Below are 25305 nucleotides of genomic sequence, written 5' to 3'. Positions count from 1 at the left end.
TGGGCCGCGAGCTTGGCTGATGACTTGGCTAGTGTTTGCCAAGGCTTTCTGGCTGAAGGGGCGGCCCTCATGGTCAGTATGGTGGCATTAGGACTGAGGCCTGACTGGGAGATTGTTCTCAAACAGGGAGATTGAGCAAATAAGTGAATATCTGAAGTTAACAGGAGTCAGGTTTCTCAATGTTGGCAAAGATAGTTGCAAATATGGAAAAGAGGAAGACTAGAATAAACCCTCTGGTGTTGGATTGAAAATGGAAGTATCAGTATGAACTCAATAAGTTATCAGTATGTTCATATCAGTATGAAGTTTTATATATACATATATTCACCAGGTGGCGCTAGTGGTAAAGAACTCACCTGCCAATGTGGGCGACATAAGACTCAGATTAGATCCCTGGTTCAGGAAGATCCCCTGGCGGAGGGTACAGAAACCCACTCCAGTATTCTTGCCTGGGGAAGCCCACAGACAGAGGAGCCTAGTGGGCTACGGTCCATAAGGTCACAAAGAGTCGGACACGACTGAAGAGACTTAGCAGAATACACATTTACCTGTAGGTATGTATACACCCACACATTTATTTCCTAATTCTGTCCACTGAGAGGCTGTAGAAACAATTGCACCCTAGTACTAATGAATACACCTAGCACTCAGATCTTGGATAATAACTACCCTTCTCCATTAAAAGGAATACAGGATCCTTGGAGAAATAACTGATTCCAGTGCAGGAGCAGGGAAAGTACAAGACAAGCCTGCAACATCTTATTTTGTCACAGAGTAAGGAATTGTTTTGGAGAAGGCAATGGCAACCCACTCCAGTACTCTTGCCTGTCGGTCACAAGACTGAGTGACTTCACTTTCACTTTTCACTTTCATGCGTTGGAGAAGGAAATGGCAACCCACTCCAGTGTTCTTGCCTGGAGAATCCCAGGGATGGGGGAGCCTGGTGGACTGCCGTCTATGGGGTCGCACAGAGTCAGACATGACTGAAGCGACTTAGCAGCAGCAGCAAGGAATTGTTTAGTGAATGATGGGGACGTGTCAAAAGGACATAGGAGGCAGCTTTAAGTAGCCAAATAGTGGTAATAGTGTATTGTAACATTGAATAAGACAGGAATCCATTAGTCTATACTAAAATATATTTTAAAAATATGAATAAATAAGGAGAGAATGCTCTTCTTTACACATGCCAACTAATAAATGAAGAGGGAATGATAGAAATGTTAAAAAAATCAACATTTAGTAGCCATCACAGTAAAAATAGATTCAGGCAAGAGTCATCAGTGGATGCTAACACTCGTGAGTGAGAGTTTAATGAGGAACAGGATATTTGATCTTAAAGTATCTTCCACAAGATACTTCATAATTACTTATGATTAATATGGTAGACATTGTCTTAACTTTACCCATCAATGAAACAAACTGACATTGAGTGTCTATTGGTATGATGCACCGAGAACACACCACTTCTGTGGTGTGCTTACCAAAACTGTATAAATTAATCATTAGGAAACACCAGCTACACTGAAGGGGAGGTTCATGTTACAAAGTAATTAGCCTATATTCTTCAAAAGTGTCAAGGTCATGAAAGATCAGGAAAGACCGAGAAACTTTTGGTTTGCAGATGAGAGACATGACATCTAAAAGGAACTTATGATCCTGAACTTATAAAGGACTTTATTAAGACAACCAATGAAATTTGAAAGGAGTCTGTGGGTTAGGTGGTAGAATTGTATCATTGTGAATTTTCTAATATTGATCGCTGTACTGTGGTCATTTGGGAGAATAGTATTCTTGTTTTTAGGAAATACACAATGTGGCAAAGGGGTAATGGAGTGAGAAGTCTGCAAATTAATCTTGAATGATTCAGAAAGAAACACAGAGAATGGTAAGGCAATGTGCTAAAATATTAACAAATGGGGACTCTGGGTAAAGGGTATGTAGCAATTTGCACCTTTTCTGTGAGTATGAAACTATTTCAAAATCTTAAGTTAATAAATGTTAATACAAACCAACTAGGGAAAAAAGTCAGTGTAATCTTACAGTACACTAATGCAACTCTAGCCAGAATGACATTGCTGAACTGTGTGGGTCAGACCTCACTGGAACGTGGGCTTTGGCTCTGGGAAAGGTGAGGTAACTACATCATATGAGGAACAGGTGAGAGAGTCTGAGGATGTATAACCAGAAGAAAAAAGCCAGGATGATAGGGGGAACAGAGGAAGCAAACTTTGCTATGAGACAAATTTCTGTTCAGTATGAGGAAGTGTATTTTACCAATTAGCAAAAAATGGTGGATTGCATTGTCTCAGGATTGTGTTTTCTGTCAGGATATGTTCTGATAGAGCCTGGACAACCAAGTCACAAGGATGTCATAGATTTCATGAAATCTGATTAATGCTGGGCCCACGGACCACTAAGGTACATCCGATGAAGAGTCTATGGTTCTCTGTTATGTTCAGATGTTGGGAATTAGAGCACTTATCGAATGAAATGCAATCTGTATTGGATCAGGATGAACATCCCCTTTTGTTCACATGGGGCATGGGCTATTTCAATACTTACTCCATTGTGTCTGACTCTTTGCAACCCCATGGACTGTAGCCCTCCAGGCTCCTCTGTCCATGGAATTCTCCAGGCAAGAATACTGGAGTGGGTTGCCATTTCCTCCTCCAGAGGATCTTCTCAGCCCAGGGACTGAACCTGGGTCTCCTGCATTGCAGGCAGATTCTTTACCGTCTGAGCCACCAGGAAAGCCCAATATATATATGTTCCTTAGCACTTTGTAAAAATCATTTGTTCCTCAGAAATGAGCTGGTCACAACAGTAAAAGTCAAAATGCTTTTATTTTTGGAAATTTCACTTAACAACATGAAAACAGGGCAGGAAAAAACAAGCAAAACAGCAAGTTTGTTAAGAATTTAAACATTCAACATCTTAGAACCACACATCTTCAAGTTGCTGTCAGCTTGCCAGTGTATATATCTTGTTCCAGCAGTTCTCACTCTTCATTAAAAGCTGAGCCCTTGTTTCTATCTAGTGCTTCCACAAGCTCACTGTACAGAATATTCACCTGGGAAAGAGAACAGCAAATAGATTTCTTGAGAGGAAGGGAAATATGGGAAAGCTTCCCAGACCCATGTTGATGGCATGAAAATCTAACCTTTACCTTCTGAGACCTGAAACACCACTCTGGGGAGAACATATAGTGCTCTCTTGGGGAAAAGGGATCCTGTGACACTAGGTTTAATTTTACTAACAGCTATTATAAAAGATGGGGCTTCCCTGGTAGCTCAGAGGTTAAAGCGTCTGCCTGCAGTGCGGGAGCCCTCAGTTCGATCCCTGGGTTGGGAAGATTCCCCTGGAGAAGGAAATGGCAACCCACTCCAGTATTCTTGCCTGGAGAATCCCATGGATGGAGGAGCCTGGTGAGCTACAGTCCACGGGGTCGCAAAGAGTCAGACATGACTGAGTGACTTCACTCACTCACTCACTCGTTATAAAAGATAAGGTACTAAAAACATAAAATATCCTTTGCTCTTATTTGATACAAAAACTTTTTCTCTATCAAGCCCCTCCTGATGAGCTAAGGGCCCAGAAATAATTCTGCTCAAAAGAATTCCTGCAGAAAATGTCTTTTTAAACAGTCATTGTTTGCAGAGAGGTCTTCCCTATGTGCACTGGCATTGACAGTGATAACATCTTTCCTGAGGTCACCCTTGGCATTTTTCTTAATTAGATTCCACTTGCTATTCTTAAATTTGCCTTGTTTGCCATTCTTCCTGGTTTTCACTATAAGAAATTACTGTTTATAGTCCCATAACTCTTGCAGTTCATGGAACTACCAAAAGGAACAATGGTCAAGATCCTGTCCTAGTCAAGGAAGGTAGGGTTGTGTCCTTACTGAGAGCTAGATAGAACCTCTCTATCCCGAGTCATGCCATCCACCCCTAACCTTCTTCTTCCTCACCTGAGTTTCATAGGTGCTCTTGAGGGAGCCAAGGTAGTCAAGGAGACGCAGTGACAGGCCGCACCATTTTTCAGTAGATACATACATGCGTCTACTGTACAGATATATGCCAATATTCCAGGACTTGATCATCAGCCAGACAATCTCCATTTCTGGGTAGCCTTCCTAAAATCCAAGAACAATAGGTTTACAGGTATTACTGTCACAATCACTGTAGCACTGATTCTATCAGAGCTGCATCCCATTATTATTAGACAATGGGTGCTCTGCCAACACCGAGGAAGAAACCCATAGCTTCTGTGAGCAATCCTGTGCTCCAGAAGAGGAGGAGAAGAGCACCTTGAAGTTCTGTCAGCTATAGCATGTTCCATAGCAAGACTTCATGAAGCGACTATAAACTAAAAAAGCAGTGAAGCCCTCTTGCGTTGAGTTCTGTTTTATCTGAAGCAGGAGAAAAACCTGTATCCTGTTTGGAGCTTCCCTTGTTGCTGTCCTCAGTCAATTATCTCCCCAATACCTATCTCTAATTTTCAGAGAAGCTTGTCAAGAATCAGTTTTACTGAATCTGCAGTTTTATTGAATCTCTTAATTTTCTTGACCTGAATCAGTCCTGTGTTTGGAACAGAACTTATATTAATCTTTTTTTTTTTGCATATATCGATAGAGATTTATTTTAAGGAACTGGCTCACACAATATAGGGGTTGGCAAATTTTAAATGTGTAGAGCAGGCTAGCAGGCTATAAATTCACGTAGGACTTGATGTTGTGATCTTGAGTCTGAAATCTGTTAGGGCAGGCCAGTAGGCTGGAAACCCAGGCAGAATTTCTGTTAGAATTTTGAGGCAGAAATCCTTCTCCAGGAGACCTCAGTTTTCACTTTGAAGGTAAAAACTGATTACAGAGGGTAATCTGTTTTACTTGAAATCAACTTATTGTAATTTAAAAATACTAATCTTTGTATTGACAGTATCTACCTAGCTATGAATGCAGGACATATTTCTTTTTAAATTTTTCTTTCATTTTATTTTTTAAATTATGTATGATAACACATGTATAGGAGACTTAGAAAATACAGAACAAAGTTTCATAGAGTTCCACTATATATTACACTTATTAAGTAGATAAATTCAGATTTTTAGTTGGAGTTTCAATATCAAACTCTCAAAAATTAATAGAATCAATAGACAGAAAAGTAGAAGGATACAGCAGACTCAAAAAGCACTATGAACCAACTCAACATAATTAAGATTTACACAATTTTCACACAACAGTAGGATACAAATTCTATTCAAGTTCCCAAAGACTATAAACCAGGAGACAGTAGAACATATCCAGGGACATAAAACAAGGTGCAAAAATTTCATGGTTGAAAGGTTTTGAAATCATACAGAGTTTTTAACAAACACTGTGGAATTATGTTAGAAATCAGTATCAAAAGATATTTGAAAATAACCCACATATGCAATGTGACATGTACCAAGAGACCTTTGACTTAGCCACTGAAAGCCTCAATAAAGTTAAAAGACTGAAAAAACACAGGGTGATAGCAGAGAAGAAAGCATTTAAATAAATTAATATCAAAATGAGAGATTAATATCAAAGATACTGAAAAAAACCCATGTATTTGGAAATTAAATGTCCACTTTTAAATGATGGGTGTATCTAAGAAGCCGTAACAAGGAAAATTAGAAAGTATCTGCAACAGAATAAAAATGAAAAGAGAATTTATCAGAATTTATTGCATGTGGCTGAAGTTGCTGAATGCAACTAAATACAACATGGAATCTTGAAAATGTATGAGAACAAAAAATGGACACTAGCAAAATTTTGTGAAATCTGAACAAAATCTGTAATTTAGTTAATAATATTGCATCACATGTTAAATTTTCGGTTTTTTAAACAACATAGTATTTCTTTATATTCTCAGAATTGGATTATTTTAATAGAAGTTTTAAGCCTCATTCAAATTTTTTAAATCACTAAGATAATAACTTTCTAGACTTTTAGCAGTAATAGTATATGCCAGAATAAATGGAATTGTATTAAAGTTTTGAGTGAATATAAATTAGAAATCTAGCATTCTACTCATACTTAGTCAAACAAGTGGAATCAAAATGTCATAAATTTTTTAGCTAGGAAAAATTCATAATTTTTCTAAAATATATACATATCATAAATTATATATATATGCATATACATATATACACAAAACCTTTTCTACTACACTTGATAAAGGCTTGAGAGAGAACAACAAAAAGAGAAATTGGAAAACATAAACTAAATGAAATAGAAAAAGTGAAACAAACTAGATAAAAATAAAAGATCATCATACAGTTCAGTTGTTTTTAAACATGGCTGCTCATCAGAATCACATCTGGAGCTTTGGAGAAAAAAACAGTATCTGGGCATCTGTATTTTTCAAAAAATTCCAAGATAATTCTAATGTGCATTTGGATTTAAAAAGTAATTACATAAACTGATACAGCCACTATGGAAGACAGTATAGAGATTCCTTTAAAAACTAGGACTAAAACGATATGGCCCAACAATCCCACTATTGGGCATACACCCTGAGAAAACCATAACTGAAAAAGATACATGTGCCCTAATGTTTACTGTAGCACTATTTACAATAGCTAGGACATGGAAGCAACCTAGATGTCTGTTGACAGATGAATGGATAAAGAAGTTGTGGTACATGTACAAAATGGAGTATTACTCAGCCATAAAAAGGAATGCATTTGAGGTGGATGAACCTAGAGCCTATTTATAGAGTGAAGTTAAGTCACAAAGAAAAACAAATATCATATATTAATGTATACATATGGAATCTAGAAAGATGGTGCCAATGAACCTATTTGGAGGGCAGCAATAGAGATGCAGACATAGAGAACAGACTTATGGACGCCAGGGGTGGGGAAGGAGAGGGTGGGATGAATGGAGAGAGTAGCACGGAAACATATACATTACCATTTGTAAAATAGACAGCCAGTGGGAATTTGCTGTATGACTCAGGGAGCTCAAACTGTGGCTCTATAACAACCTAGAGGGCTGGGATGGGGTGGGAGGTGAGAGGGAGGTTCAAGAGGGAGGGGACATACATATACCTATGGCTGATTCATGTTGATGTATGGCAGAAACCAACATAATATTGTAAAGCAATTACCAATTAAAAATAAAGGAAAAAATTTTAAAAAGTGATTACAGGTTTTTCTGTTAAATGGTAGTTTTAGTGATATAGAATTCTATTTTCTGTTGATCAATCATGATACAAAGGTACTAAATGAGTAATAGTTACATAATCACAATAGTAAAAGATGTTTATCTGTTTTCACAATCCATAGCCAGACAAAAAATAAAATATAATTACAATCACTAGCCATAATGGAAATAAGATTAACCTAACAATACAAAATAATTACATACAATTTAGGGGGTTAAAATCAGAGTGAGGTGTAAGTGGAAGTGCATACAAGCACATGTTTTCAACTAGCCAGCCACTCTATGTCTTTTGGTTGGTGCATTTAATCCATTGATATTTAAGGTAATTATCAATATGTATGATCTTAATACCATTTTCTTAATTGTTTAGGGTTTATTTTTTGTAGATCTTTTCCTTATCTTGGGTTTCCTGGTGCTGAATTCTCTTAACTTTTGCTTTTCTGGAAAGCTTTTGATTTCTCCATCAAATATGAATGAGAGTCTCGCTGGGTAGAGTATTCTTGGTTGTAGGTTCTTCTCTTTCATCACTTTAAATATATCATGCCTTTCTCTTCTGGCTTGTAGAATTTCTGTTGAGAAATCAGCTGATAATCTATGGGAGTTCCCTTGTATGCTATTAGTCATTTTTCCTTTTTGCTTTTAATATCTTGTCTATGTGTCTCAGTGTGTTCTGCCTTGGGTTTATCCTGCCTGGGACTCTCTGTGACTCCTGGACTTAGTTGACTATTTCCTTTCCCATGTTAGGGAAGTTTTCAGCTAGTTCTTTTCAAATATTTTCTCAGGTCCTCTCTCTCTTCTCCTTCTGGGACCCCTGTAATGCAAATATTGGTATGTTTAATGTTGTCCCAGAGGTCTCTTAGGCTGTTTTTATTTCTATTCATTCTTTTTTCTATATTCTGCTTTGTGGCAGTGAGTGAATTCCACCATTCTGTCTTCCACGTCACTTATCCATTCTGCTGCCTCAGCTATTCTGCTATTGATTCCTTCTACTGCATTGTCCACCTCTGTTTATTTGTTCTTTAGTTCTTGTAGGTCTTTGGTGAACATTTCTTGCATCTTCTCCATTCTTTTTCTGAGATTCTGGATCATCTTCACTGTCATTATTCTGAATTCTTTTTCAGGAAGGTTGTCTACATCCACTTCATTTAGTTGTTTTCCTGGGGTTTTATCTTGTCCCTTCATCTGGGACATAACTTTCTGCTTTTTCATCATGATTAACTTTCTGTAGTTTTTGTTGTAGGCTCTGTGGGACTCTCCTTTCTTCTTCTGTCTGTCCTCTGATGGAGGAGGCTAAGAGGCTTGTGCAAGCTTCCTGATGGGAGGGAGTGGTGTTGGGAAAACCTGAGTCTTGCTCTGGTGGGCAGGATCATGTTCAGTTCAGTTGCTCAGTCGTGTCTGACTCTTTTTGACCCCATGGACTGCAGTACACCAGGCCTCCCTGTCCATCACCAACTCTCAGAGCTTACTCAAACTCATGTCCATGGAGTCAGTGATGCCATCCAACCATCTCATCCTCTGTCATCCCCTTCTCCTTTCACCTTCAATCATTCCCAGCATCAGGGTCTTTTCCAATGAGTCAGTTATTTGCATCAGGTGGCCAAAGTACTGGAGTTTCAGCTTCAGCATCAGTTCTTCCAATGAATATTCAGGACTGATTTCCTTTAGGATGGACTGGTTGGATCTCCTTGCTGTCAAGGGACTCTCAAGAGTCTTCTCCAACACCATAGTTCAAAAGCATCAATTCTTTGGTGCTCAGCTTTCTTTATAGTCTAACTATCACATCCATACATGACTACTGGAAAAACCAAAGCTTTGACTAGGCAGACTTCTGTTGGCAAAGTAATGTCTCTGCTTTTTTTTTCCTGCTTTTTAATATGCTGTCTAGGTTGGTCATAACTTTCCTTCCATGGAACAAGCGTCTTTTAATTTCTTGGCTGCAGTCACCATCTGCAGTGATTTTGGAGCCCAAGAAAAGAAAGTCTGTCATGGTTTCCATTGTTTCCCCATCTGTTTGCTATGAAGTGATGGGACCAGATGCCATGATCTTCGTTTCTTGAATGTTGAGTTTTTAGCCAACTTTTTCACTCTCTTCTTTCACTTTCATCAAGAGGCTCTTTAGTTCCTCTTCGCTTTCTGCCATAAGGGTGGTGTCATCTGTGTATCGTTCACTTTTATCAAGAGGCTCTTTGTTATTATTGTTCTCCAGTTTGTGGATCACCTACCTAGTAGGTATGGGATTTGATTTTACTGTGATTATGCCCTTCCTACTGTCTTGTTGCAGCTTCTCCTTTGTCTTTGGGTGTGGGGTATATTTTTTTGGTAAGTTCCAGGGTCCTACTGTTGATGGTTGTTCAACATCTAGTTGCAATTTTGGTACTCTTGTAGGAGGAGATGAACACATGTCCTTCTACTCTGCCATCTTGAACCAATCTCCCCTTTGTCTTTTAACATGGTTGATCACAAGATTTTGCGATAGCAAAAAGGATGAGTCTAAGGAACAACTTTCACAATTCTCGTATAGGAGATGGACCACAAAGGGAGCACTTGTGTGCTCATTCCATGTTAAAACCCTTCATCTACACAAGAAGTTTCGAGCCCTTCAAAGGGGACATGTGATAGAAGACCTGAGCAACAGCTTCTTGAGAGTGTCAATGACATTATCTAAGCTATATTTTCACTCATGTGGATTTATAAAAAATTACTATGCATAAAACACTATGAGAATGAGGGTGCTAAGAGGGAGAAGACAAAGCTTTTATCCTAAATGACACATAATCCCTCTGGGGAGACATTGTATAAAGTCATCCATGTATAAAGAGGATCACACCAGTTACATGATTAGGGAGTAGTCAGAGTGACACAGGCATTAGATGCTCCAGCTCAGTCAAAGGAACGAGCACTGGGCTGCCAGTCAGAGCTCTAGTTTTTCTGCTTGAAATGCCACCACTCCCACCCAGTCCTTATCCACCTGATAAAGTTCTACTTTTTCTTCAAATTAACAAGCAGAGTTATTCCTTTTTCTGTTCCCACAGCAAGCTTTACATTCCTCTAATACAACTTATATCACATTGTTTTTAAACTGTGCATTATGTATCTCCTCTACCAGGTTGAGCTCCTTGAGTACAGAGAACTTTTCTTGTTCATCTTTGTATCTTCAGGGTCCAATACTGTGCCAGGTACATAATAAGGGCATAATACATATTTGCTAAATGAATGAATGAACAAATCAATCAACATCCAGTCAAATGCTACCTCCTCTCAGGCTTTCCCTGACTCTCCACAATGAATACATATGTACTACTTTGTTTCTATGACACTTTGTTCACAGCACTACAGTGGGACTTACAAGCTGTATTGTCTGTCTCCTCCACTAGGCTGTGCTGTGTGCTTTGTTCAGTCACTCAGTCATGGCCAACTCTTTGCGACCCCATGGACTGTAGCCCGCCAGGCTCCTCTGTCCATGGGGATTCTCCAGGCAAAAATACTGGAGTGGGTTGCCATGCCCTCCTCTCAGGGGATCTTCCAAACCCACTAGGCTGAGAGTTCCTTAAAGACAGAATGTCATCTACCTTTGCATATTCACAACCTGACACATGACCGTGTTGTGATTTTTAACTGATTAACTAAACAATGACTAAACAAATGATCTTAGGGTAGATGCACAGGTGATCTAGCTATAGAGAGGTTATATGAAATGTCCAGAACAGGCAAATCCAGAGAGACAGCAGATTGGTAGTTGTCAGGGGCTGCGGGAGGGGGGAATGGGGAGTGACTGCTAATGGTTATGGGATTTCTTTTCAGGGTGATGAAGATGTTCTGGATTTAGATAATGATGATATTTGCAGGATTTTGTGTATATACTAAAAACCACTGAATTATAGACTTTAAAATTGCAAATTTTATGATAAATGAATTGTATCTCAACTTAAAAAATATATATACAGAGAAAGAGATGGGCATTTCACGTGGGCAGAACTGAATCAATAAAGACTCAGACTGTGTTTGAGTCTGAGGGGGACTAATGGTCATTTGGCCCAAGCAGATGTAGGGAAATTAATGGGAAATAGGACTGGAAATGTAGGATGGGGCTACCTAAGCACTTCCTAGATGCTTTTCCTTAGAACATTAGTGTCATGAAAAATGTTAACAGATGGTATACAAAAATAGGGTTCTTTAGTCAAAAACATTTTGGAAGTACTGCATTCTATATACAACCTCTTGGAGCATTATAATGAACATTAGTTCATTAAAAGTTTTAGGAAGTTTTACAGAATGAAACCATGTAACTTTGTTTAATCCAGAGTATGTAGATCATTTACTAACATATTGTGGAAGTTAATTTGTAAAACATTGGGCTGGAGTGTTAAAGGTTTTGCATAACAGGCTACAGATTTTGAAATTTATTCTGCTGGCAATGAAAACTCACTGAAACCTTCTGAGAACGAAAGTTATATGATAAAAGTGGAGTTTTAATAAGACTGAAATGATAATGGTATTTAGAACAGACCCAAGTGTGAGAAAACAAATACAGTGAGACTAAATGGACTTGTAAGAGACAAAGTATGAAGTGATGAGGGTCAGAACTAGAATAGTGACAATGGAAATGGAAAGATGTAAGAAAAGTTCTAAAAGAAGAATCAGTATAACTTGGTTTGATATGGGGAATGGAAGATAGGTCAATTAAAAATGGCTTAAAGTACACAGTTTGAGTGGCTCAGAGAATGCTGATACCACTAAAAGAAGAAATTGTAATAAAATGTTTCTGGGGATAAGGGATCAAGATAATGTTAAGTTCTATTTTAATCACGTTGAGACTGAGGCAACTTTGGAGATATGTAGGCTGTTGCAGATATGGGTTGGAACTCACGTTGGAGAATATCAACCCATTTAACCCATTTAAAGGACAGAGTATAGAATATGGAGAAGGAAAGAGCAGAGAATATTAGAAATGTTCACCGTTGGGTGGTAAGAGGAAAAAGATAACACAGAAGAGTGATGAGAAAATAAAGGACAAAAGAAAAGACAATTTCAATAAGGAGGCAGTGGTTAATGAAGGCCAGGGTAAAGAAAGAGGTCATCAAATTTGTCTAAGAGATAGCAACTGGTGGCCTTGTATAGTGTGGTTAGCAGTACAGAGAGTGATGGAAAGAGTAACTCAGGATGAGGACAGACAGGTAGGCAGGCCCTTGTAGGTCATGTTCAGGATTTTGGTTTTTAAGAGCAATGGGAAACTACTGAAGGATATTAAGAAGGTCATATGTATTTGAAAATTTAAAAGATCACTCTGGTTGCTATATGGAGAGATGAAGAAAGCAAGAGATGCTAGGAGACCAGCTAAAAGTTTCCTGTAGTAGCTGAGGTAAGACATGATAACCTGAACTAGGTTGGTGATGGTGGAAGATGGGAAAAAATGAATGGACACGATATTTAGGAGGTAGAATTGACAGAACTTAGTAATGGAAATGGGAGTGAGGGAGGAGTTGAGGATAACTCCTAGATGTCTAGCTTGGACAACTAGAAGAATGATAGTGCCATTCAACGAGTTAGGGAACTGGAAGAGTTTTATTTTCATTTGCATTAACTACCCTCCTGTCCAGCACTGCTCAGGTGAACCATTAATCTTCAACAGAGAAATGCACCTATGCAGCTACTCACCCCAATGCAACACAGGCTTGCTTATGGTAATATACAAACCAACTCCAGCAAATAGAGGTGTTTGCACTTACGACTTTCTGGGGCTCATATCTGAAGCCAGTTTTCTCTGTCCTTAAGATCTTAATAAATATAGCGATCATACATATCTCTAACAAAATTGTAGATGTTCTGGAACACAAATGCCATCTTTTCAGGCTCTCTTCAGGGGTCCCGAAGTGTATCAGCTTTATTGAGATATAATTCACATACCATACCATGTACCTACTTAAAGTGTACAACTCAATAGCTTTTAGTATACTCACAGAATTCTGCCACCACCCCCACAATCAATTTTAGAATATTTTCATCCCCCTACAAGGAAACAACCATGCCCATTAGCAGTCAACACCCATCTCCCCCAATCCCTGGGCAACCACTAATCTAATTTCTGTCTTTTATAAATTGGACCATTCTGGACATTTCGGTTAAATGTCCTAAGTCACACAGTATGCAGTCCTTTATGATCAGCATATTTCATTTAGCATAATGTTTTCAAGGTCCATGTTGTAGCATGTATCAACACTTCATTTTTTTTAATGGCCATATCACATTTTGTTTATCCATTCATCAGTTGGTAGACATTTGGGTTGCTCCCATTTTTGGCTATTATGCATAATGCTGCTATGAACATTTCTATATAAGTCTTTGTTTGGCATTTGTTTTAATTTTTTATGGGTATATACCTTGAAGTGAAATTACTGGGTCATGTGGTAACTCCATGTTTCACCTTCTAAGGAACTTATCCAGACTGTTTTCCAAAGCAGCTGTACTACTGTAGAATAACACAGTATATGAGATCACCAATTTCTCCACATCCTTGTCAATACTTATTATTATATGTCCTTTTGATTATACCCATCTTAGTGGTAGATCACTTTTTTTTGATCACTGTGTTCTGATGTGTGCTATCTCTGATGACTAATGATGTCAAGAATCTTTCATATGCTTACTGGTCATGTGAATATGTTCTTTGGAGAACTGTCTATACTCATCCTTTGCCCACTAAAGTTCATTTGTTTTTATATTATCGAGTTGTAAGAGCACTTTCTATATTCTAAGCACAAGTCCTTTAACAAATATATGATTTCCCAACGTTTACTGCCCTTCTGTAGGTTGCCTTTTCACTTCCTTGATGGTCCTTCGGAGAAAAATTTTAATTTTGCTATTATCTAATTTGTTGATTTTTAAAATCTTATTGCTTGTGCTGTTGGTGTCAAGCAATAAAACTGGACATGGAACAACAGACTGGTTCCAAATTGGGAAGAGTATCTCAAGGTTGTATATTTAACCTGCTTATTTAACTTATATGCAGAGTGCATCACGTGAAATGCCAGGCTGGATGAAGCACAAGCTGGAATCAAGATTGCAGGGAGAAATATCAATAACCTCAGATATGCAGATGACACCACCCTTCTGGCAGAAGCGAAGAAGAACTAAAGAGCCTCTTGATGAAAGGGTAAGAGAAGAGTGAAACAGCTGGCTTAAAACTCAACATTCAAAAACTAAGATCATGGCATCCAGTCCCATCACTTCATGGCAAATAGATGGGGAAACGATGGAAACAGTGAGAGACTTTATTTTCTTGGGCTCCAAAATCAGTGTAGATGGTGATTGTAGCCATGAAATTAAAAGATGCTTGCTCCTTGGAAGAAAAGCTATGACCAACCTAGACAGCATATTAAAAAGTAGAGACATTACTTTGCCGACAAAGGTCCATATAGTCAAAGCCATGGTTTTTCCAGTATTCATGTATGGATGTGAGAGTTGGACCATAAAGACGGCTGAATACTGAAGAATACTTTTGAACTGTGGTGTTGGAGAAGACTCTTGGAAGTCCCTTGAACTGCAAGATCACACCAGTCAATCCTAAAGGAAATCAATCCTAAATATTCATTGGAAGGACCGATGCTGAAGCTGAAGCTCCAATACTTTGGCCACCTGATGTGAAGAGCCAACTCATTGGAATAGACCCTGATGCTGGGAAAGACTGAAGGCAGAAGGGGACGACAGAGATGAGATGGTTGGATGGCATCACTGACTCAATGGACATGAGTTTGTGCAAGCTTCGGGAGATGGTAAAGCACATGCTACCATGTGGACTGGCATGCTACAGTCCATGGGTTCACAAAGAGTCAGATATGACTGAGCGAGTGAACAACAACGACAAAGGAGGCATAATATATAATGGAGAAAAGGAGTCCCTTCAGTAAGTGGTGTTGGAAAAGCTGGACAGCTACATGTAGATCAATAAAATTAGAACATTCCCTCATACTATATACAAAAATAAACTCAACATGGTTTAAAGACCTAAATATAAGACCTGACACCAAAAAACTCCTAGAAGTTAACATAGAAAAAACATTACCTGACATAAATCATAGCAATTTTTCTTTGGTCAGTCTTCCAAGACAAACAAAATAAAAACAAATTATAAGGAAAACATCAACAAAACAAAAAGACAACCTGCAGAATGACAGAAATTATTTGCAAATAATTCAACAAACAATGGTTTAATATCTGAAATATAAAAATTTTATATAATTCAATATCAAAAAAGCTCAATAGAAATTGTCAGAAAACTTAAATAGACACGTCTCCAAAGAAGATGTACAAACAGCCAATAGGCACATGAAAAGATGCTCAAGATCATTAATTACTAGAGAAATGCAAATCAAAACCACAATGAGTTATCATCAGTCAGAATGGCCATCATCAAGAAGTCTACAAATAATAAATTCTGGAAAGGGTGTGGAGAAAAGGAGACCTTCCTACACTGTTGGTAAGGATGTAAACTGGTGGCATCACTATGGAAAACAGTATGGAGTTTCCTTAAAAAACTAAAAAGAGAGTTATCATATGATCCAGCAATCCCACTCCTAGGCATATATCTAGAAAAGATGAAAACTCTATTTTGAAAAGATACATACACCCCAATGTTCATAAACAACATTATTTACAATAGTCAAAACAAGGAAACGACTCAAGTGCCCATCAACATACAACTGACTTAAGAAGATGTGGAATATATACATCCAATGGAATATAAGCCATAAAAAAGTGAAATAATGCAATTTGCTGCAACATGGATGGACCTAGTGAATATCATACTAAGGGAAGTAAGTCAGAGAGAGAAAGACAAATATTACATGTGGAAGGTAAAAAAAAAAAAAAACGAATCTACATACAAAACAGAAACAGACTCATAGACATAGAAAACAAACTTGGGGTTACCACAGAGGGAGGAAAGGGGGGATAGATAAATTAGGAGTATTGGATTAATGGATACAGACTACTACAGATAAATAAGTACCAAAGTGCTGCTGTATAGCACAGGGAACAATATTTAATATCTTATAATAACCTATAATGGAAAATAATCTGAAAAATATATTTATAAAATAATCACTTTGCTGTACATCTGAAATTAACACAATATTTTAAGTCAACTAAACTTCAATTTAAAAAATAGAGACTGAAGGGAGAGGTTCAAAAAGGTAGCATAGGAAAACCATGAACACAGTTCCTCTCATGAACACAACAAATTTACAGCTGTATTTGGAATGATTTTCCTTTGAAAAAGACCTGAAAACTAGATGGACAGCACCTTCACAAACAAAAGATAAAGGAGACACTTTGAAACAGGTAGGAGAGGCAGAGACATGGTCTTGCCTGGGATTCCACTATAGGAGCAGTGACCCACAGTTGTGAGGGATACCAAAATATGGAATTTTCCCTTGAGGAGTGAAGAGATTGAACCCCACATCAGGCACCCCAACCCCTGGATCCAGCAACAGAAAGACAGGATCCCAAAATATCTGGTTTTAAAAATCAATGGGGATTAAGAGTTCCAGGAGAATTGAAGAACTATAGGGAATGAAGAACCTGCACTTAAATGGTTCATAGACAATCCCATTCACACTGAGATCCAGAGGAAAAGCAAGTTTGAAAAGCACCTAAAGTAAGGGAGACCTACTTACTGATCTTACAGCAGCTACTGGGGAGGCAGGAACTTCCTGAGACTTTCTCTAGGGACAGAAGCATTGGCTGTCACCGTTTTTGCAATCATATCCTAAACTGCTGCTGACTGAGCTGGTAGGTGCCATTTTTTGTGTCCGCTCTCTAGCCTGGTTACACAATTGTACATGCTCTGTACACCCTACACAACAACCGGGCTGGGTGAGCACCCTGAGCACTTGCCTACCTCACACAACAGCTGTACTATACCTGGACTGGGTGAGAGCACTACCCCCCACCCTCCTGAGTGCAGCAGTTGCAATGCAATGAGATCAGGCAGTTATCCTGTGCTCTCCACCTGCACAGCAATCTTACCACAACTGGGCTAGGGGAGCACCCTGAGCCCATCCCCCATACAACAACTGTTTTTCAACCAGGTCAGCATGTACCCCATCTTCAACCTTCCATGCAATAGCTGTGCTACAACTGAGGGGATAAGCACACACACTCTGCCTCACTCTCCCCATTAGCAGCTGTGGCCCCACAAGAACCCACATAAGGGACATCTCTTTAGTGCTTGGCTCTGAGTCCAGGGAAGAATGTGTTTCCAGGCTCCATAGATCCATCTATTACACAAGAACTCTCATTCAAGACCAGGAGAGGGAGCTATTTTGCCTAATATATGTAGATAAGCATAGAGTCAGACAAAATGAGGATACAGAAGAATACGTTCCAAGCCAAAGACCAAATCCCCAGAAAAAGATTTTAATGAAAAGAACATAAACAATATACCTAATAAAGTGATCAAAGTAATAGTCACAAAGATTCTCACCAAACTCAGGAGAATAATAGAGAAGAAAATATAAGGAAATAGAGAAGAAAATAAGAAAGAACCAAACAGAAGTTATAACTGAGCTAAAAATGCACTTCAGGGGTTTAACAGCAAATTAGTGAGCTGGAAGGTAAAGTAATGGAAATCACTTAGAGCAACAAAATGAAAAATGAATTTAAAAAATGAATTAAAAAAAAAAAAGTAAAGATATTTTAAGGGACCTCTTGGATAACATCAAGAATATTATTAGTCACATTAAAGGGGTCCCAGAAGGAGAAGAGAGAGAAGAAGGACCAGAAAAATTACTTGAAGAAACAATGGCTGAAAACAACCCCCATCTGGGAGAGGAAACAGACATCTAGGTCCAGAAAACCCAGAGAGTTACAAATAAGATGAACCCAAAGAAAACCATGCCAAGACACAGTATAATTAAAATGGTAAAATTAAGGATAACATTTTATAAGAGAGAATCTTATAAGCAGCAAGAGGAGAAACAACTTATTATGTTCAAGGGAAACCACATAAGACTATCAGCAGATATTTCAGCAGATAATTTACAAGTCAGAAGGAAGTGGCAAGACATATTGAAAGTGCCACAAGGAAAAAATTTTCAACCATGAATTTTCTACCCAGCAAGGTTATCACTCAGAATTGAGGGAGTCATTAAGAGATATGCAGATAAGCAAAAGCTTTAACTCTTTTAGGAATTCATCATCACTAAGAATGCCTCACAAGAAATGTTAAAGAAATTTCTCTAAGCTAAAAAAGGCAGTAATTGATAATAAGAAAACATATAAAAGTAACACTTACTGGAAAAAGGTAAATGTATAGTAAAAGTAGTAGATCAATCACTTATGAAGAAAATATGAAGGTTAAAAGACAAAAGCAGTAAAATTAACTATAATTACAGTACTTAGTTAAGGGATGCATAAAATGAAAATACATAAAAGGTGCCATCAGAAATATAAAACTTGTAAAGGATGGAGCAAAAATGAAAAGCTGTGGAATGAGTTTAATGTTAATTTACTATCAACTTACAAAACCTGGTATATACACAGGCTGTTATATATGAACCTCATGGTAACCACGAAGAAAAAAATTATAGGAAACACTCAAAAGAAACATTAAAGAAAGCCACTAAAGCACAAGGGAAGAGAGAAAGAGAAGAAGAAAGGGAGAGAGAGAAACTACAAAAAGAAATAGGAAATAATTAACAAAATAGCAGTAAGTACATACCTAAAAATAATTACTTTAAAGGTACATGTGAAACACTCACAATAAAATACACAGAGTGGCTGAATGGATTGAAAAACAGGAACTATCTACATGCTATCTACAAGAGATTCACTTCAGAACTAAGGACATACACAGACAGTGTGGAGGGATGGAAAAAGATATTCCATGCAAAAGAAACCAAAGAAAGGTAGTGTAGCTATACTCAAATCAGACAAAACAAACTTCAAAATAAAAACTATAATAAAAGAAAAATAAGGACACTACATAATGATAAAGAGGTCAGTTCAGAAAGATATAAAGCATTATAAATATATGCACACCTAAAACAGACGCACCAAAATATGTAAATCAAATATTAATGAACCTAAAGGGAGAAACTGAAAACAATCCAATAATAGTAGAGGATTTTAACACCTCACTTACAGCAAGGGATGGATCATCCAGACAGAAAATCAATGAGAAAATATTGGCCTTAATGACACTTTAGTCCAATGGACTTAATAGACATAAAACACTCCATCCAAAAGCAGCAGAATAGTCTTCTCAAGTGCACATGCAACATTCTCCAGGATAGATCACATATTAGGCCATAAAACAAGTCTCAATAAATTTAAGAAGACTGTAATCATATCAAGTATCTATTCTGACCATGTTGCTGCTGCTGCTAAGTCGCTTCAGTCATATCTGACTCTGTGCAACCACACAGATGGCAGCCCACTGGGCTCCTCTGTCCCTGGGATTTTCCAGGCAAGAATACTGGAGTGGGTTGCCATTTCCTTCTCCAATGCATGCATGCATGCTAAGTCGCTTCAGTCATGTCTGACTCTGTGCGACCCCATGGACAGCAGCCCACTAGGCAAGAATACTGGAGTGGGTTGCATTTCCTTCTCCATTCTGACCATAAAAAACTCAAGATCAATTACAAGAAGAAAACCAGAAAAACCACAAAGATATGGATATAAAACAACATGCTACTGAAAAACCAACTGGCCTTTGAAGAAATCAAAAGAGAAGTCAAAATATACCAAAAAAAAACACCAAAAACCAAACCAAACATAAATATCACATACCAAAACCTATAGGATAGAGCAAAAGTTGTTCCAAGAAAGAGGTTCATAGCAATGCAGGTCTACCTCAAGAAACAAGAAAAATCTCAAATAAACAAACTAAATTTACATGTAAAGAAACCAGAGAAAAAAGAACAAATGAAAACCAAAACTAGTGGAAAGAAGGAAATAATAAAGATCAGAGCAGAAATAAATGAAGTAAAGACTAAAAAGATAATAGAAAAGATCAACACACCCAAGAGCTGGTTCTTTGAGAAGACAAAATTGACAAGTCTTTAGTTTAGACTAACCAAAAAAAAAAAGAGGGCTCAAATAGATAAAATCAGAAATGAAAGAGTAAAAGTTATAATTGATACTACTGAAATACAAAGGATCATAAGAGAATAATATGAAAAATTATAAGTCAACAAATTGGACAATCTAGAAGTAATGGGCCAATTCCTAGAAGCATACAACCTACCAAGACTGAATCATGAAGAAATAGAAAACCTGAATAGACCAATTACTAGTAAAGGAGATCAGATCAGTAATCAAATACCTCCCAAAAAACGAAAGTTCAGGATGGAATGGCTTCCCTGGTAAATGCTTCCAAAAATTAAAGATTTACTACCTATCCTTCTCAAACTCTGCCAAAAAATTAAAGAAGAGGGAACATTTTCAAATACATTTTATGAGGCCAGCATTACCCTGATACCGAAACCAAACAAGAACACCACAAGAAAAGAAAATTACAAGTTAATATTGCTGATGAACACAGACGCAAAAATTCTCAACAAAACAGTAGCAAACCAAAGTCAACAATTCATTAAAAGAATCATACACCATGGTTAAGTGGGATTTATTCCAGGGATGCAAAGATGGTTCAACACCTGCAAATCAATAAATATGATATACCATATAACAAAATGAAGGATAAAAATTGTATCATCATCTCAGTAGATACAGAAAAAGCATTTGATCAAATTCAACATCCACTTATGATGAAAGCTCAAAAAAGTGGGTAGCAAGGGAATGTGACTCAACATAATAAAAGACATATATGACAAAACCATGATCTTAGTTTTCTGAATGCTGAATTTTAAGCCAACTTTTTCACTCTCCTCTTTCACTTTCATCAAGAGGCTCTTTAGTTCTTCTTCGTTTTCTGCCATAAGGGTGGTGTCATCTGCATATCTGAGGTTATTGATATTTCTCCCAGCAATCTTGATTCCAGCTTGTGCTTCATCCAGCCCAGCGTTTCTCATGATGCACTTTGCATATAAGTTAAATAAGCAGGGTGACAATATACAGCCTTGACATACTCCTTTCCCTATTTGGAGCCAGTCTGTTGTTCCATGTCTAGTTCTAATTGTTGCTTCCTGACCTGCATACAGATTTCTCAAGAGGCAGGTCAGGTGGTCTGGTATTCCCATCTTTTTCAAAATTTTCCACAGTTTATTGTGATCCACACAGTCAAGGGCTTTGGCATAGTCAATAAAGCAGAAACAGATGTTTTTCTGACACCCTCTTGCTTTTTCGATGATCCAGCAAATGTTGGCAATTTGATCTCTGGTTCCTCTGCCTTTTCTAAAACCAGCTTGAACATCTGGAAGTTCTCGGTTCACGTATTGTTGAACCCTGGCTTGGAAAATTTTGAGTATTACTTTGCTAGCGTGTGAGATGAGTGCAATTGTGTGGTAGTTTGAGCATTCTTTGGCATTGCCTTTCTTAGGGATTGGAATGAAAACTGACTTTTTTCAGTCCTGTGGCCACTGCTGAGTTTTCCAAATTTGCTGGCACAGCAAATTCACAGAATCATCTTTTAGGATTTGAAATCGCTCAACTGGAATTCCATCACCTCCACTAGCTTTGTTAGTAGCAATGCTTCCTAAGGCCCACTTGACTTCACATTCCAGGATGTCTGGTTCTAGGTGAGTGATCACACCATCATGAGTATCTGGGTTGTGAAGATCTTTTTTGTACAGTTCTTCCTGTGTATTCTTGCCACCTCCTCTTCATATCTTCTGCTTCTGTTAGGTCCATACCATTTCTGTCCTTTATTGAGCCCATCAAAATCACTGAAGATGGTGATTGCAGCCATGAAATTAAAAGACGCTTACTCCTTGGAAGGAAAGTTATGACCAACCTAGATAGCATATTAAAAAGCAGAGACATTACCTTGTCAACAAAGGTCCGTCTAGTCAAGGCTATGGTTTTTCCAGTAGTCATGTATGGATGTGAGAGTTGGACCTTAAAGAAAGCTGAGCACTGAAGAATTGATGCTTTTGAAGTGTGGTGTTGGAGAAGACTCTTGAGAGTCCCTTGGACTGCAAGGAGATCCAACCAGTCCATTCTAAAGGAGATCAGTTCTGGGTGTTCATTGGAAGGACTGACACTGAAGCTGAAATTCCAATACTTTGGCCACCTGATGCGAAGAGCTGACTCATTTGAAAAGACCCTGATGCTGGGAAAGATTGAAGGTGGGAGAAGAAGGGGATGACAGAGGATGAGATGGTTGGATGGTATCACCGACTCAATGGACATGAGTTTGAGTCAACTCCGGGAGTTTGTGATGGACAGGGAGGCCTGGCATGCTGCAGTCCATGTGGTCACAAAGAGTCAGACACGACTCAGCAACTGAACTGAACTGATGAAAAAACCACAACTAACATCATACTCAATAGCAAAAAGCTAAAAGCTTCTCCTCAAAGATCAGAAACAAAATAAGGATGTCCACTCTCACCTCTTTTATACAACATAGTTTTGGATGTCTTATCCAGAGCAACTAGGCAAGAAAAAGAAATAAAATTCATCCAAATCAGAAAGAAAGAAGTAAAACCCATGATTTGCAGATCACATGATACTATATATATAGAAAACCCTAAAAATTGCATCAAAAAACTGTTGGAGCTAATAAATGAATTCAGTAAAGTTACAGGATAAAAAATTAATATATAGAAATCTGTGGTATTTCTATACACTAATAATAAACTATCAGAAAGAGAAATTAAGGAAACAATCCTATATACAATTGCATCAAAAAGAGTAAGATACCTACAAATAAATTTAACCAAGGAAGTGAAAGAACTGTACCCTGAAAAGTATAAGATCCTAATGAAAGAAACTGAAGATAAGCAAATCCATGCTTATAGATTGGAAGAATTAATATTGTTAAAATGTCCATAACACCCAAGCAATCTTCAGATTCAATGCAGTCCCTATCAAAATTCTAATGGCACATTTCACACAACTGGAAAAAATTTTAAAATTTGTATGGAACCACAAAACAATCCTGAACAGCCAAAACAATCTTGAGAAAGAAGAACAAAGCTGGAGGTATACCACTTCCTGATTTCAAAGTATACAATAAAGTGGTAATAATTAAATAGTATGGTCCTGGAACAAGAAGACACACAGATCAATGCAACAGATTTGACAGCCCAGTAATAATTCACTGATATAGACAATTTGGGCTTCCCTCATAGTTCAGTCGGTAAAGAATCTGCCTGCAATGCAGGAGACCCGGGTTCGATTCCTGGGTTGGGAAGATCCCCTGGAGAAGGAAATGGCAATCCACTCCAGCATTCTTGCCTGGAAAATCAATGGACAGAGGAGCTTGGCGGGTTACAGTTCATGGGGTCGCAAGAGTCAGATACAACTTAGCGACTAAACCACCAAACCACCATAGACAATTAATTTACAACAAAGGAGCAAAAAATGGAGAAAGGACAGTCTTTTCAATAAGTGGCATTGAGAATACTGGACAGCCACATGCAATAGAGTGAAACTAGACCACTATCTTACACCATACACAAAAATGAACTCAAAATGGATTAAAGACTTGAGTGTAAGACCTGAAACCATAAAAGTCCTAGAAGAAAGCATAGGTGTTAAACTAATACCAGTCTTAGTGATATTTTTGTGGATCAGTCTCCAAAGACAAGGAAAACAAAAGACAAACAAACTGGAGGAATCAACCTGCCTGACTTCAGACTCTACTACAAAGCCACAGTCATCAAGACAGTATGGTACTGGCACAAAGACAGAAATATAGATCAATGGAACAGAATAGAAAGCCCAGAGATAAATCCACGAACCTATGGACACCTTATCTTTGACAAAGGAGGCAAGAATATACAATGGAAAAAAGACAACCTCTTTAACAAGTGGTGCTGGGAAAACTGGTCAACCACTTGTAAAAGAATGAAACTAGAACACTTTCTAACACCATACACAAAAATAAACTCAAAATGGATTAAAGATCTAAATGTAAGACCAGAAACTATAAAACTCCTAGAGGAGAACATAGGCAAAACTCTCTCCGACATAAATCACCGCAAGATCCTCTATGACCCACCTCCCAGAATATTGGAAATAAAAGCAAAACTAAACAAATGGGACCTAATGAAACTTAAAAGCTTTTGCACTACAAAGGAAACTATAAGTAAGGTGAAAAGACAGCCCTCAGGTTGGGAGAAAATAATAGCAAATGAAGAAACAGACAAAGGATTAATCTCAAAAATATACAAGCAACTCCTGCAGCTCAATTCCAGAAAAATAAATGACCCAATCAAAAAATGGGCCAAAGAACTAAACAGACATTTCTCCAAAGAAGACATACAGATGGCTAACAAACACATGAAAAGATGCTCAACATCACTCATTATTAGAGAAATGCAAATCAAAACCACAATGAGGTACCATTACACACCAGTCAGGATGGCTGCTATCCAAAAGTCTACAAGCAATAAATGCTGGAGAAGGTGTGGAGAAAAGGGAACCCTCTTACACTGTTGGTGGGAATGCAAACTAGTACAGCCGCTATGGAAAACAGTGTGGAGATTTCTTAAAAAACTGGAAACAGAACTGCCATATGACCCAGCAATCCCACTTCTGGGCATACACACTGAGGAAACCAGATCTGAAAGAGACACGTGTACCCCAATGTTCATCGCAGCACTGTTTATAATAGCCAGGACATGGAAGCAACCTAGATGCCCATCAGCAGATGAATGGATAAGGAAGCTGTGGTACATATACACCATGGAATTTTACTCAGCCGTTTAAAAGAATTCATTTGAATCAGTCCTAATGAGATGGATGAAACGGGAGCCCCTTATACAGAGTGAAGTAAGCCAGAAAGATAAAGAACATTACAGCATACGAACACATATATATGGAATTTAGAAAGATGGTAACGATAACCCTATATGCAAAACAGAAAAAGAGACACAGAAATACAGAACAGACTTTTGAACTCTGAGGGAGAATGTGAGGGTGGGATATTTCAAAAGAACAGCATGTATACTATCTATGGTGAAACAGATCACCAGCCCAGGTGGGATGCATGAGAC

At 38.0% G+C, this 25305-nt stretch overlaps 1 protein-coding gene across 2 annotated transcripts in view; it reads right to left on the bottom strand.

The window, feature by feature from the left end:
• Positions 1-2824: 2824 nt before the first annotated feature.
• The window catches only part of TEX11 (testis expressed 11), a 247746-nt gene continuing 225265 nt past the window's right edge, over positions 2825-25305 (bottom strand). For both annotated transcript variants that reach the window (XM_043897600.1, XM_043897601.1), the window contains 2 exons: positions 3968-4132; positions 2825-3070 (listed from right to left, as the gene is read on the bottom strand). In XM_043897600.1, the coding sequence (XP_043753535.1) occupies positions 2999-3070; positions 3968-4132 (237 nt within the window). In that variant the 3' untranslated portion in view covers positions 2825-2998. The remainder of the gene's footprint in view (positions 3071-3967; positions 4133-25305) is intronic.

The sequence above is a fragment of the Cervus elaphus genome, chromosome X, assembly GCF_910594005.1.
Source record: "Cervus elaphus chromosome X, mCerEla1.1, whole genome shotgun sequence".
NCBI lineage: Eukaryota > Metazoa > Chordata > Mammalia > Artiodactyla > Cervidae > Cervus > Cervus elaphus.
This window is presented reverse-complemented; position numbering and strand designations above follow the sequence as displayed.